This window comes from Capsella rubella, unplaced genomic scaffold (assembly GCF_000375325.1).
Source record: "Capsella rubella cultivar Monte Gargano unplaced genomic scaffold, Caprub1_0 scaffold_7, whole genome shotgun sequence".
NCBI classification, from domain to species: domain Eukaryota; kingdom Viridiplantae; phylum Streptophyta; class Magnoliopsida; order Brassicales; family Brassicaceae; genus Capsella; species Capsella rubella.
Genome location: NW_006238917.1, coordinates 8,503,640 through 8,515,834, shown reverse-complemented (window position 1 = coordinate 8,515,834; position 12,195 = coordinate 8,503,640). Strand labels below are relative to the sequence as shown.

Here is a 12,195-nt window from a genome sequence, read left to right as displayed (position 1 = left end):
CACTTGTTTGCTCGAAATGCTCAAAAACAAAAACATAAGTCGCTATCTTAGCTTTGTTTTGCTATAATGATTTAGAACCGCTAATGTCAAACAATAAAACGCTAATAAAATCGTTTAATGAAGAAATAAAAATGGCCACAATTATAAAATGAATTGATGTTGAATCATATAAATTATTGTAGTGGTCCATACGACTTTGTTTGTAAAATATACATTGTTTTCAATAATTTCTTCAACTGTACATTGCATTATAAATGCTTTTACAAAACTCATAATTCAGAAGGCTTAGAACGATTTTTACGAATTCAAAGTTTTAACTAAGAAATATACTCTTATTACCAATCATTTTTTGTTGTTAACTACATGAGAATTTAAAAGATTAGTCGTAGAATAAACTTGATTAATGATAGGGAAAGACAAATTACCTTATATATAAATACGAGTGGGTCAAGTTGGTGGTGGTCTCGAGACGAATCTAGATCGTAGATTACATTTATATGAGTTCAAAATAAAAAAAAAATCGATCACATCAGAAAACCACGTAGCTTAAAGATGACATCATTGTGTGTTCTGTGGCTGTATATTCCAAACGATAGTTATATTTAGATTTGTTTTTACACGTGGCAGTTACTCAGCGATCGCTTTATTGTAAGTGGTCTCGAGTCGCGAGTCTCGAGTATTCTATCTGGTAAAGTGTCGGGACCTACGTCATTGGATGGAACAGCTGTTTGAGTTTAACCACAGCCGTTGGATTGTGCCACATGAAAACGGTTTTGTCTCTTTACGTAGAGAGTCACGGAAATTACGGGATCCAGCTATAGTGAGTAGTGTTTCACATAAAACTCGATCGAAAATATCTAATTCATTGATTCAAAACTATAATATATAATGAGTTTGATTAAGAAAATATCTGAAATAATTAAAAGTCAAATCTACTGTTACGGTTGGTGAAGAAGGTCGGTGAGGTCGTAGGTCAACGTACGTAATGGTCGGTCAAGAGTTTATAATAAGCAAGAGTAATTATCAAATGAAGTAAAGGTTAGATAATCTATTTGGAACGATAATGATATAAATGATATTTTAGGTACATTTCCTTATATCTTAAATGAAATTTTAGTAAAATCTATATATGCTGCTGATTAAAAATATAACTATTAGTTTTGCCTTGCTAACAAAATGTTCTACAGTAAGTACATTGAATAACAATTTTTTTTTCATATAGTATACAATTGCGCGCGTTTTGGCACTTGCATTAAGTTAATACTTTTACATGGATTTAAAGTTGAAGAGATAAATATATATATGCTTGTCTTCTTAATAGATCGTACGCACACACATTTTGTTTACATGCTTTAACGAATTAACGTGATACATGTTAAATTTTAAAGTTAATGTATTAATTAAGTCTATTTACGGTATATAGGATTCGTGCCTACCTTGTGGAACAAAAGAGGCAAATGCCTCATATGGCCCAACTTATATATATGTATTTTCTTTTTGAAACAAGGCCCAAATTATATATTATGTTTTGAAAACCCCAATTCAAAATATCACTCCTATTATCTTGGTTCAATTACACTTCTATTGTTCTTTTTTTTTTTTTCGACTGAATAATTCAATAAAATCATCAAGTTTTACAAGTAGATCCCAAAAAATTATGAGGATCGAGGGCAATCATCAACAGAGAATAAACAAAAACATTACTCAGAAGTAACGTACATCTCCTCAATGAACACTTCGTGTAACCACATTTAGGTTCACCTCAGAACTAAGTCCACATTTAGGTTTTGTTTGAACATATTTCAAAAGCAAAATATTTGGGCTTTTTATGAGTTTTCTTGTTTGGTTTTGGCAACTAATATACGGGCCTTTATAAATCTTCAAGAATAGGCGTGATAATAAATCTTTTTAAATATCACTCCGTCAATGAGATGCCATATATCACATATTTACACTTGCATAGAACAAACAACATTGATATTTAAAACACTCAGAAATTTTGACCAAACTCTTATTGTCAGCTGAAAGAATACATACAAATGAACAAAGAAACTGAGAAAAACGAACTAAATAATAATTGTTTTAAATTTTGTCAAAAAGACTTATTTTGCAATAATCTTCGTTAACTTATAAAACTTAATATATAGAGTTTGAAAAACATATGTACCAACCTAAGCCAAACATTTTCATTTATAATGATATTAACATTCATAGCAAAAAAAAAAAAACCTAATTGATTAAGGGCTTGTTGAAGTCTTGAAGATGTTCTTGAGTCGATCTTCTATCGAGTCGTAGGTATTGTATGAATCTATAACCTTTGCTAAAAAGATCATTCCTCACGAGTAGAGCAAGCAACGGTTATGTATTGGTAAAGCTAAGTTACTAGTGGATCAACCCGAAGCTTGCCAAATGTGAACATCACAACGGTGAAGTGCACAATAAGGGCTTACGTTATACAACACCAAGAGATGTCTTTATATAAAGAATAAATAAAGACAGAGAGGCAGAGATAAATGAGTTACAACAATGTTTTGACTAAAATAAGTTTGGAGTTTTGACCAGGCCACCTTCTCCCACCGACTGCCAACTCACTCGTCAATCCCATTCTTCTATCTTCATTTCCTCATAATATCAACATTCAATAATACACATTGTCAAATCTATATAGTATTCTACTCATAGCATGGGTCTAACTAAACCTAGTAAAATGATATAAACGCTAAATGCAAATTACCGATATTTTCTAACTTATATGATTCATGCTTTCGAAATATACTATAGTCTGTGTATTCAAATCGTGTACGAAAATTTTGATTTATTATTAACTTATAGTATCATATGTTGTATTAGAAAAATATATCTAGTTGTTATGAGATGTTGGCAATACCATAAACGCTAGGGAAACATTTAAAACTAGTTAATGAACTTTAATTTAATGTTTTGACACCGTTTCTTCAAAACCATAACAGATGTCTTTACTTTAACGTAAGAGAACTGTCTTTAATACTATGTAAGTATGTTTGAAAATGTTGTACTAAGGAAGGATATAAAGGGAGGTTAGAAGAGAGAAATAAATTAAGATATACTGTAGAAATAGAAAAGTTGAATAGCCAAACTAAGGAAGACACAAAGACAATAATATTTGTTGGTATGCTTGAAGAAATGGCAAGAATCATGCTTCTTCAAGATTGTTATGATTTTTTTTTTTTTTTTCATTTCTTTTGCCGACGGTTAGCTGTTCGTTAGGAATAAAAGAGAATTAGTTTTAAGATTTCGTACGATTCCAATTATTATTTGCTTCTTTATACTTAGCTTCGGCCTTCGTGTTTCAATTTCATGTTATCACATTTTTTGTGTTTACATTATAATATATAGTCGAATTTATATATATGCAACTAATATAGTTCTTCATTAGCTGCCTTGGCTCGAGCCACGTCACATGGTGCACGTTATTGATATTTCCCATACGGCCACAAGAGTTCAATTCAAAAAGATAATATAGTCTTTTACGTATATGTCATACCAATAGTATAATGTTATCAATAACAAAAAAAATAGACCAAAAAGGTTATCGAGTGAGATCTCTCTTTTACTCTGATTCATTTCACTATGCACCAATAGTATTACTATAGAAAACATATACTACAATGAAACAACAAAAATTTAAAATATTTTAGAAAATTAGATATCTGTATATTGTCTCATTCGAATTGTGAATTTTACGATTCCATACAAAACGTAACAGGTATAAAATTACAAAATCACACAACGCTTTTGTTTCTTTTTTCTTTTTCTGCAATCTTGAAACTAACCTAAATAGTTCGTAACAACTTATTACAGTGAAAACTGCAGCTAAAACCGAGTGTGTATTAGTGTATATGAACATTTATACAAGTTGCTATTGTATACATATACGATTGGATAAAATACATTCGTACATCTAGACATTGAAATAATTGAGTCTAAAGATAACACAAAATAAGCAATATAAATCCATACAACAGCCAAAAGTATGTATGTCCCATGCATAATTGAACAAAAAGAAATTAATATTAATATTTATTTTGTTGTCTTCTGCAAAATGCTAGTACTGCTATCATTATCATCATTGATTTTTAATATTGATGTTTCCAGAAAAATTATATATTTATAAAGAAAAAAAAACAAAACACAATAAGTAAAGCTACACTATTAGGTAATAATTATAAAGCCAATTTAAGTCTGAAATTTTTTTAAATTATATAAAATAGAGAAACATTTAAAAAGCTAAGACCAAGGAAACATGAATGCTTTTTTTTTTCTTTCATCAATTGTCAAAAAAGAAGTTTTCCCACCAAATGGTCAAACTTGGATCTTTGACAAAATTTGTTCCAGTTCATCATGCTCTCTAACTTTTCTATTTATACTTTTGATAAGTGTTTTCTTAATAGTTTATGTTTGGTGTAAATCATCCATTGGTAGGAAACTAGATTTGAAGTTAAGAGTAAGCTAAGATCAATATAGCTAGAACTACAAATAAATTCATAATTTTGTGTGGTTGAACTAGATCAAAATTGTTTTGAATGATAATGCAACAAATCATTAAAAGAAAAATTATGAATAGTAACTTGAATCTTTTTATAAAATAAAATGATAATTTCGTATACCACTTTTATCGAAATCAATCATAAAAATAGAAAACGATGTACAATGAACTTTTTTTTTTGTTTTACAGTTATCTCATATTAGTACTACATTTTAGAGCTAATAAATATATCGAATATCGCAACTATTAACATTTTACATTATCAATGATTCAATTGGTTCTTATAACTAACTATGTAACATGGATTTTGAATTTTTCTTTCTTTTCCTTTGTGTTTGATATAATTTTTTTTCCGGTAGTGAGTTTGTTAACATTCAACTTTGTTAAGTGATGTACTAAACAGAATAATTTTTTCTAATAAGTAAGATATGAAAAGGAACATTGACAATTCTAGCATCTAATAAACATATAAATGAGACTGAGAGAGATAGATGCACACCTTGAAAATGTCAATAAAGACCTCAAAACCAAAACAAAGGATTCAGATTTGACCGACAAGAACATGATGCCCCTCCCCCCTTTGATCACGAAATTTCCACAATGAGCTTCCGTGTTTGTCTGCGTAATTCAACGACAAATTCGAGGGTGTTTCTGTACTTTCCTCTTAACTAAATAATAAAATTAAAAATAAAAAAAAAACACGAAAGAAGATGGCGAAGAAAACGGAAAGCAAAGGAGATAATAGGAGCGAGAAAGAAAGAGAGAGAGAGAGAGCTGGATTCACATGCTCTTGTTCTTTCTCTCTCTTTCCTTTTTTTTCTTCCTTTTCTTTCTTTTCTCATCTTGCGGCTTCTCTCTCCATGATCATCATTACCAACCAAACTGATTGAAACTCATTTGTTCTCTCTCTCTCTCTCTCAAATCCACTCCTTCCTCTCTCTCTCTCTCTCTTTTTCTCTTCTCCTCTCTTCTTCTGTGTCTCTATCGCCATGGCTGACGATAAGGTAAAACTACTTGTGTTCCTTCTTTTGCTGTCTTTCATAGAATAAGATCCTGTTTTCTTTTCTTTGTTTTCCACATTTTACCCTTTTAATTACTGGTCTTTTCAGAGTCTCTTGTTCTTGTAAGACTTTTTTCGATAAGACATATCTATAGTTTACTACTCTTGAAGTTCAAAGGGGGGTTTTTGAGTTCTGGGTCTGTCCAAAGTTTTTAACTTTTTGAGATCTCTGAGCTCAAGACATGACTGTTCTCAAGGGGGTTTGAGTTCTGAGAAAAGGGTTCTTTCTTAATAGCTGATTTGTATCTGTGTAAATTGAGCATCTTTGTTTCTTACTCATGAGACTTTCCAATTTCCTAAATCAGTAGTTTTGGCTGGGATTGTTTATGTCTATTTGTCTCGATCTGTAACTAAATCCACAGTTTGTACAAGTTGCTAGATCTAGAATTGAGCAATAGATTCATGATTCTTGTTTTATTTCGTTATGTATCTTTCGTTTTACCTTTCTTCTAGCGTGACAAAAGTATATGTTTTTACTCAATCAGAGTAACGGCTATTTCTTAACCACTCTTTTAGGATAAAGTTTCCTTCTTTAGGCTTTTGATTCTGAGACAAGCATTATACCATTTTTTTTAGCTTTTGTTAATGGCGGAATCTTTGGTTACTTGCGTTTTTATTGACCTTAAAGCTTGTCTTTTACAGGAGATGCCTGATGCTGTAGTTGACGGACATGATCAAGTCACTGGTCACATAATTTCCACCACAATTGGAGGCAAAAATGGTGAACCAAAACAGGTATTTATTTATAGGCTTAACTTAATAGATACTTTCTGTTATGTATATGGAGGATGTGGTCCTAACCAAGATATTTCCTATGTTTTTTGTTAGACAATTAGTTACATGGCGGAGAGAGTTGTCGGCACAGGCTCCTTTGGAATAGTTTTCCAAGCTAAATGTTTGGAGACTGGAGAAACCGTGGCCATAAAGAAGGTTTTGCAAGACAGAAGATACAAGAACCGAGAACTTCAGTTAATGCGTGTGATGGATCATCCAAATGTGGTTTGTTTGAAGCATTGCTTCTTTTCTACCACAAGTAAAGATGAGCTATTCCTTAATTTGGTTATGGAGTATGTCCCTGAGAGCTTGTATCGAGTTCTCAAACATTATAGCAGCGCTAACCAAAGAATGCCGCTTGTCTATGTTAAACTTTACATGTACCAGGTAACAACAACACACTTTTGCCATCTTCTGTATACTACATAATTGATGTACATAAATTTGTACTTATTTTGATACTATATCCTTTTTTCATGTCAGATCTTCCGGGGGCTTGCCTACATTCACAACGTTGCTGGAGTTTGTCACAGAGATCTAAAGCCTCAAAATCTTCTGGTAGGCATTACATTCAGATTCAGCTCTATGTTTTGTTTTATCTCTTGATTAATTCTTTGCTAATGTATCCCTTCTGGTCTCTTTCTACAGGTTGATCCCCTTACTCATCAAGTCAAGATCTGTGACTTTGGCAGTGCCAAACAGCTGGTAAGACTTTGGGACATATATACTCTTTCAAATTGTAGCGTTTGTTGTTTGGTGTGTTCTTGCCACTTACTGTTGGAATTTGCTGTTGCTTCAGGTTAGAGGTGAAGCCAACATTTCTTACATCTGTTCACGATTCTACCGTGCACCTGAACTCATATTTGGTGCCACGGAGTACACAACTTCAATTGATATTTGGTCTGCTGGTTGTGTTCTTGCCGAGCTTCTTCTCGGTCAGGTAAACAATTTTTCAGTAACCAGCTTCCGTATATTTGCAGTAGGACTCGTTCTGAGGATATCTTTTTCTTTTATGCAGCCGTTGTTTCCTGGAGAAAATGCTGTGGATCAGCTAGTTGAAATTATAAAAGTAAGAATTCTTAACAGTAATATATTGCTAATTAACATTCACTAGTTACAAATCCTCATTGTATGGAGTTGTTGGACACAGGTTCTTGGTACACCAACTCGAGAAGAGATCCGTTGTATGAATCCACATTACACAGATTTTAGGTTTCCACAGATAAAGGCACACCCTTGGCACAAGGTTAGTTTCTTTTTCTTTTACATACATTTTTGTTTTAATTTCCACATAGTACATCAACATAATCATATTTGTACATTTTGATTTAGATCTTCCACAAAAGGATGCCTCCAGAAGCTATTGATTTTGCATCGAGGCTGCTTCAATATTCTCCAAGTCTTAGATGCACTGCGGTGAGCGTTGTCTTGAAATATATTCTGTCTTTACAAGAATTTAAACTGAATGCTTAATGTTTTTTATATGCTGCGTATTTCAGCTTGAAGCTTGTGCACATCCGTTCTTTGATGAACTCAGAGAACCAAACGCTCGTTTACCAAATGGACGGCCTTTCCCGCCTCTATTCAACTTCAAACAAGAGGTAGCCGGAGCAACACCTGAACTAGTCAACAAGTTGATTCCAGACCATATCAAGAGACAATTGGGTCTTAGTTTCTTGAATCAATCTGGAACATAAAGGATGATCTGCAAATGACAAACAACTTTATATATATAATGTACCATTACACGAGCCAGAAGGTAGTAGTTGAAGGCAACTCGGAGGACACAATTCGAAGTTTTTCCTCCTCAAATTCGTTCCGGAAATGTTCTGTTCAGACAAGTTTGATGGTCAAAGCCAGCTGCTACAAACCAACTTCCCCAAATCTGCCAAAACAAAAACCCTCCAGTTGTATCTCTGCTTCTTTCTCTCTTTTTAAATTTGGTGAAAAAACACAATCTCCTCCTTTGCTTCTTTCCTTCTTCGTTTCTGCATATGTAAATGAGTTTAGTCAGATATATTTTTATATAGTAAAGTTTGAGCAGAGGGTGATACAAAGTGTTTCATCCGTCTACCAGAAGAGAAGAAAGGCTGGAGTTGCTGCAGTTTAAGGGGTTGCTTTGGTTTATTTTTTTTCTGCTATTGTATGTTTGTCTTCTCTTTTATTACCAAGTTTTAATGAAGATGGTTTGTTTATGACTCAAGTCTCTTACAAATGCAAACCTTCAAGTTTTTGACTTGTATAAAGATTCTGTCACTGTTAGCTATTTTGTGGCCTTACCATCAAAATCAAAGTTAGCACAGAAAAGGTCAAGATGATCTAAAAAAGAGCTTACATATTCGTTGATTAGCTATAATCTTATCAAATAGGCATCAATCCGTTGTAGTCTAGCTGGTCAGGATACTCGGCTCTCACCCGAGAGACCCGGGTTCGAGTCCCGGCAACGGAGTTTTTTTAAATATTTTACCCTAAGTAAGGGATACTTTCGTAATTTTAAGTTGACGAAGAAGCCCTAGTGTCTTTCATATAACTATCATACTTCGCAGCCGACGCAATTCGTCTGCCACTCTTTTTGCTTACCTCCTTCGATTTTGAATCCCTAATCTTAAGATGGTAAAGTTTCATCCTTTTTGATCCATGGATATCTAAGTTCCTCATTTTGAGATTTAATTGTGTAATTTACGTGATGCAGGCGTCGGAGAAGAAGCTCTCGAACCCTATGAGGGACATTAAGGTTCAGAAGCTCGTTCTTAACATCTCTGTTGGTGAGAGTGGTGATCGTCTCACTCGTGCTTCCAAGGTTTGCTTTTTATTCCCATAGACTAATCATTCACTAAGAAACTTGCCAACACTGAGAAAAAATGACACTTTACGTTTTAGCTACTTTGAAATGGGTTAGTTTATAGATGGCACTGATGAATTGGAATTGAAATTATTACCCTTTTCACTATGTTAATGGAGGGTTTTGGTAATTGTAGGTTTTGGAACAGCTCAGTGGTCAAACCCCCGTGTTCTCCAAGGGTATGTGATCATCTTCATGTAGAATCTTTTATGTGTTATACCTGTGACTTAAGATTCTAGAGTTTTAAGGTCTCTGTTCTTTATTGTAAACAGCGAGGTACACTGTGAGGTCTTTCGGTATCAGGCGTAATGAAAAGATTGCGTGTTATGTCACCGTGAGAGGAGAGAAGGCAATGCAGCTTCTTGAGAGTGGCTTGAAAGTTAAGGAATACGAGCTCTTGAGAAGGAACTTCAGTGACACTGGCTGCTTTGGATTCGGTATCCAGGAGCACATTGATCTTGGAATCAAGTAAGTGTTGTCTGAATGACATATGGGCTGACTTAGTAAAACATTTTGATTTGGAATGTTCTCATCATTTGCATTTCTTTCTTAGGTATGATCCTTCTACTGGTATCTACGGTATGGATTTCTACGTCGTTCTTGAACGCCCAGGATACCGTGTTGCCCGTCGCCGTAGATGCAAGGCTCGCGTTGGTATTCAACATAGAGTTACAAAGGATGATGCCATGAAGTGGTTCCAAGTTAAGTATGAAGGTGTTATCCTCAACAAGTCTCAGAATATCACTGGTTGAAGAGTTTATTTTTCCAATTTGTTTTGTGATGTTAGCTCTGTTTCAAGTTCTTATATTTACGATTCTGGATAGTAAGGATTTCTTGTTGTGGTAACCTTTTTGACTTCAGTTGGTTAAGAATCTTCAAGTACCTTCGAGATATGAACCATTTTTGGGGTATTTTTGTTACCAGTTAGCAACTTCTTCAGAATTTAGTTTGACCATAGGCAAGAAATGGGGAGAAACCAAACATTACAAGGTTGAGATTCTTGGAAATGTATCTACTTTACATGAATAATTGTCTATATGTAACAACTCCATGCCATATTGGTTATCTACTTTCACGTTTCACTTCCAATTATATTTAGAAAATTAGAAGTTAAAAGCGGCGACACAAGACACGACTCAAGTTACTCAACACATCTCTCACGTCTCCTTCTTCTCTAGCATATTACTCTAGCGTAAGAAAAGTTGGTTTTCTATGTCATGATCGATCATCTTGTATTATAATAATTGATCCTCATGTTTGTGCATCTTTTTAAAATCTATTTTGCCTCAAATCTGTTTTTTTTCTTTCTTTTGTGAATTTTACAGGTAATGGAAACAGAACATGATGAAAACTATGAAGAAATAGCAGCAGCAAACCGTTCAATCCGAGGAAAAAGTGATATTGCTTGGTCTCATGTCATTCAATCAAAAGATGCAAGAGGGAAAACAGTTTTGGAGTGTGCATATTGTCACAAAAAAAAATTAGGAGGTGGAATTAATAGGATGAAACACCATCTTGCTGGTGTGAAAGGGAATACTGATGCGTGTTAGGTCATTCCTGCACATGTGCGATATAAGATACAAAACGCATTGAAAGATATTGAGAACAAGAAGAAGAAAAATATTGTTTTGGGTGATATGAACTTAGACGGTCCAGAAATTCATGATGTTGATGGAGACGATATCAATGTTCGCCCAAGTCAAAAGAGGAGGAAACAAGGTATTGATCTACACAACTACTTTAAAAGAGGTGTGCATGATCAGACCCAACCCTCTATAAAAGCGTGTATGCAAAGTAAAGAGAGAATACATGATGTGGATATGTCTGTTGCATTGTGGTTTTATGACGCTTGTATTCCGATGAATGCTGTGAATTCTCCACTTTTCCAGCCCATGATGAGTAAGGTAGCAAGTATGGGGCATGGATATGTGGGACCTTCATACCATGCTCTACGTGTTGGATTGTTGCGAGATGCTAAGGTGCAAGTTTCTTTGATAATTGATGAATTTAAAAGTACTTGGGCTACTACTGGATGTACTCTTATGGCAGATGGATGGAAGGACACAAGACAAAGGCCGCTGATTAATTTTTTAGTTTATTGTCCTAAAGGAATTACGTTTCTCAAGTCGGTTGATGCTTCTGATATTGATCGGTGCAGATAATGTGGTTCATTTTGTGACTGATAGTGCACCCAACTACAAAGCTGCAGGAAAGCTTCTTGTTGAAAAGTTTCCCACCATTGCTTGGTCTCCATGTGCAGCTCATTGTATCAATCTGATATTGGAAGATGTTGTAAAACTACCTTCTGTTCATAGTTTAGTGCACCGTATGGCTAAGGTGACCATCTTTGTTTACAACCACAAGTCGACTTTAAATTGGGTCAGAAAAAGACCAGGTTGGAAAGAGATTATTCGTCCTGGAGAGACACGTTTTGCTACAAATTTCATTGCTCTACAAAGCCTCTATCAACATAAAGAAGATCTACAAGCTTTGGTTACAAGTACAGATCCTGAACTTAAGCAGCTTTTCAAAACATCTAAAGCAAAGGAAGCTAAATTGGTTATCTTGGATGAGCGAATGTGGAATGATTGCTTGATAATAAGTCAAGATTATGACTCCTATAATCCGTTTGTTACGTATTTGTGATGCTGATGAGAAGCCTTCGTTGCCATATGTGTATGAAGGGATGTATCAAGCAAGATTAGGCATTAAAAAGATGTTCCAAGAAAAAGACGCTCTCTACAAACCTTATACAACCATCATTGATAGAAGATGGGATCGTATGTTGCGCCACGATCTTCATGCTGCAGCGTACTACTTAAACCCGGCTTTCATGTATGATCAAACTACATTTTGCGAGAAGCCTGAGGTTATGAGAGGGTTGATGAATTTATTTGAGAAGCAAATAGTGGCTAGTAAAACACAGCTCTTTCAAGAGCTTAGGACTTATAGAGAACGTGAAGGCAGCTTTTCGCTTCCTATGGCTCTATCTTG

General features: G+C 34.3%; 4 protein-coding genes and 1 non-coding gene across 6 annotated transcripts in view; 4 read left to right on the top strand and 1 right to left on the bottom strand.

Moving 5' to 3' along the window:
* Nucleotides 1–5,293: 5,293 nt before the first annotated feature.
* LOC17878657 (shaggy-related protein kinase eta) lies at nt 5,294–8,562 on the top strand. Its single transcript, XM_006285056.2, has 10 exons — nt 5,294–5,529; nt 6,228–6,320; nt 6,414–6,746; nt 6,843–6,917; nt 7,008–7,064; nt 7,159–7,299; nt 7,378–7,428; nt 7,510–7,605; nt 7,692–7,775; nt 7,859–8,562. The coding sequence occupies exons 1-10, from the start codon at nt 5,515–5,517 to the stop codon at nt 8,054–8,056; spliced, it is 1,143 nt and encodes a 380-aa protein (XP_006285118.1). The 5' UTR covers nt 5,294–5,514; the 3' UTR covers nt 8,057–8,562.
* A 173-nt stretch (nt 8,563–8,735) lies between these two features.
* On the top strand, nt 8,736–8,808 carry TRNAE-CUC. Its single transcript has one exon. It is a non-coding gene; the product is annotated as a tRNA-Glu (tRNA).
* A 76-nt stretch (nt 8,809–8,884) lies between these two features.
* Nucleotides 8,885–10,094, top strand: LOC17879472 (60S ribosomal protein L11-1). 2 transcript variants are annotated; one of them, XM_023778187.1, is made up of 5 exons: nt 8,885–8,972; nt 9,052–9,159; nt 9,338–9,380; nt 9,474–9,669; nt 9,755–10,094. In XM_023778187.1, the coding sequence occupies exons 1-5, from the start codon at nt 8,970–8,972 to the stop codon at nt 9,951–9,953; spliced, it is 549 nt and encodes a 182-aa protein (XP_023633955.1). In that variant the 5' UTR covers nt 8,885–8,969; the 3' UTR covers nt 9,954–10,094. The 2 variants fall into 2 exon arrangements, with proteins under 2 accessions (XP_023633955.1, XP_006285819.1); XM_006285757.2 differs by lacking the exon at nt 8,885–8,972 and having other exon boundaries at nt 9,046–9,159.
* Nucleotides 9,971–12,195, bottom strand: part of LOC17877816 (30S ribosomal protein S2) — a 4,223-nt gene continuing 1,998 nt past the window's right edge. The window contains exon 4 of the mRNA XM_023778183.1: nt 9,971–10,267. The gene's annotated coding sequence lies outside the window, so the exon portion shown is untranslated. The remainder of the gene's footprint in view (nt 10,268–12,195) is intronic.
* LOC111829321 overlaps nt 10,530–12,195 on the top strand; it is a 2,425-nt gene continuing 759 nt past the window's right edge. The window contains exons 1-4 of the mRNA XM_023778080.1: nt 10,530–10,649; nt 10,752–11,235; nt 11,360–11,760; nt 11,861–12,158. Of these exons, the coding sequence (XP_023633848.1) occupies nt 10,530–10,649; nt 10,752–11,235; nt 11,360–11,760; nt 11,861–12,158 (1,303 nt within the window). The remainder of the gene's footprint in view (nt 10,650–10,751; nt 11,236–11,359; nt 11,761–11,860; nt 12,159–12,195) is intronic.

What these genes read in the sequence shown, in the direction of transcription:
- LOC17879472 (XM_006285757.2), top strand. Translation starts at nt 9,046, where the DNA reads ATGCAGGCGTCGGAGAAGAAGCTCTCGAACCCTATGAGGGACATTAAG. An exon ending in GTCTCACTCGTGCTTCCAAG is followed by an intron (nt 9,160 to 9,337) that starts GTTTGCTTTTTA and finishes TGGTAATTGTAG; the next exon opens with GTTTTGGAACAGCTCAGTGG. An exon ending in CACATTGATCTTGGAATCAA is followed by an intron (nt 9,670 to 9,754) that starts GTAAGTGTTGTC and finishes TTTCTTTCTTAG; the next exon opens with GTATGATCCTTCTACTGGTA.
- LOC17878657 (XM_006285056.2), top strand. An exon ending in TAAAGCCTCAAAATCTTCTG is followed by an intron (nt 6,918 to 7,007) that starts GTAGGCATTACA and finishes CTCTTTCTACAG; the next exon opens with GTTGATCCCCTTACTCATCA. An exon ending in CAAGTCTTAGATGCACTGCG is followed by an intron (nt 7,776 to 7,858) that starts GTGAGCGTTGTC and finishes TGCGTATTTCAG; the next exon opens with CTTGAAGCTTGTGCACATCC.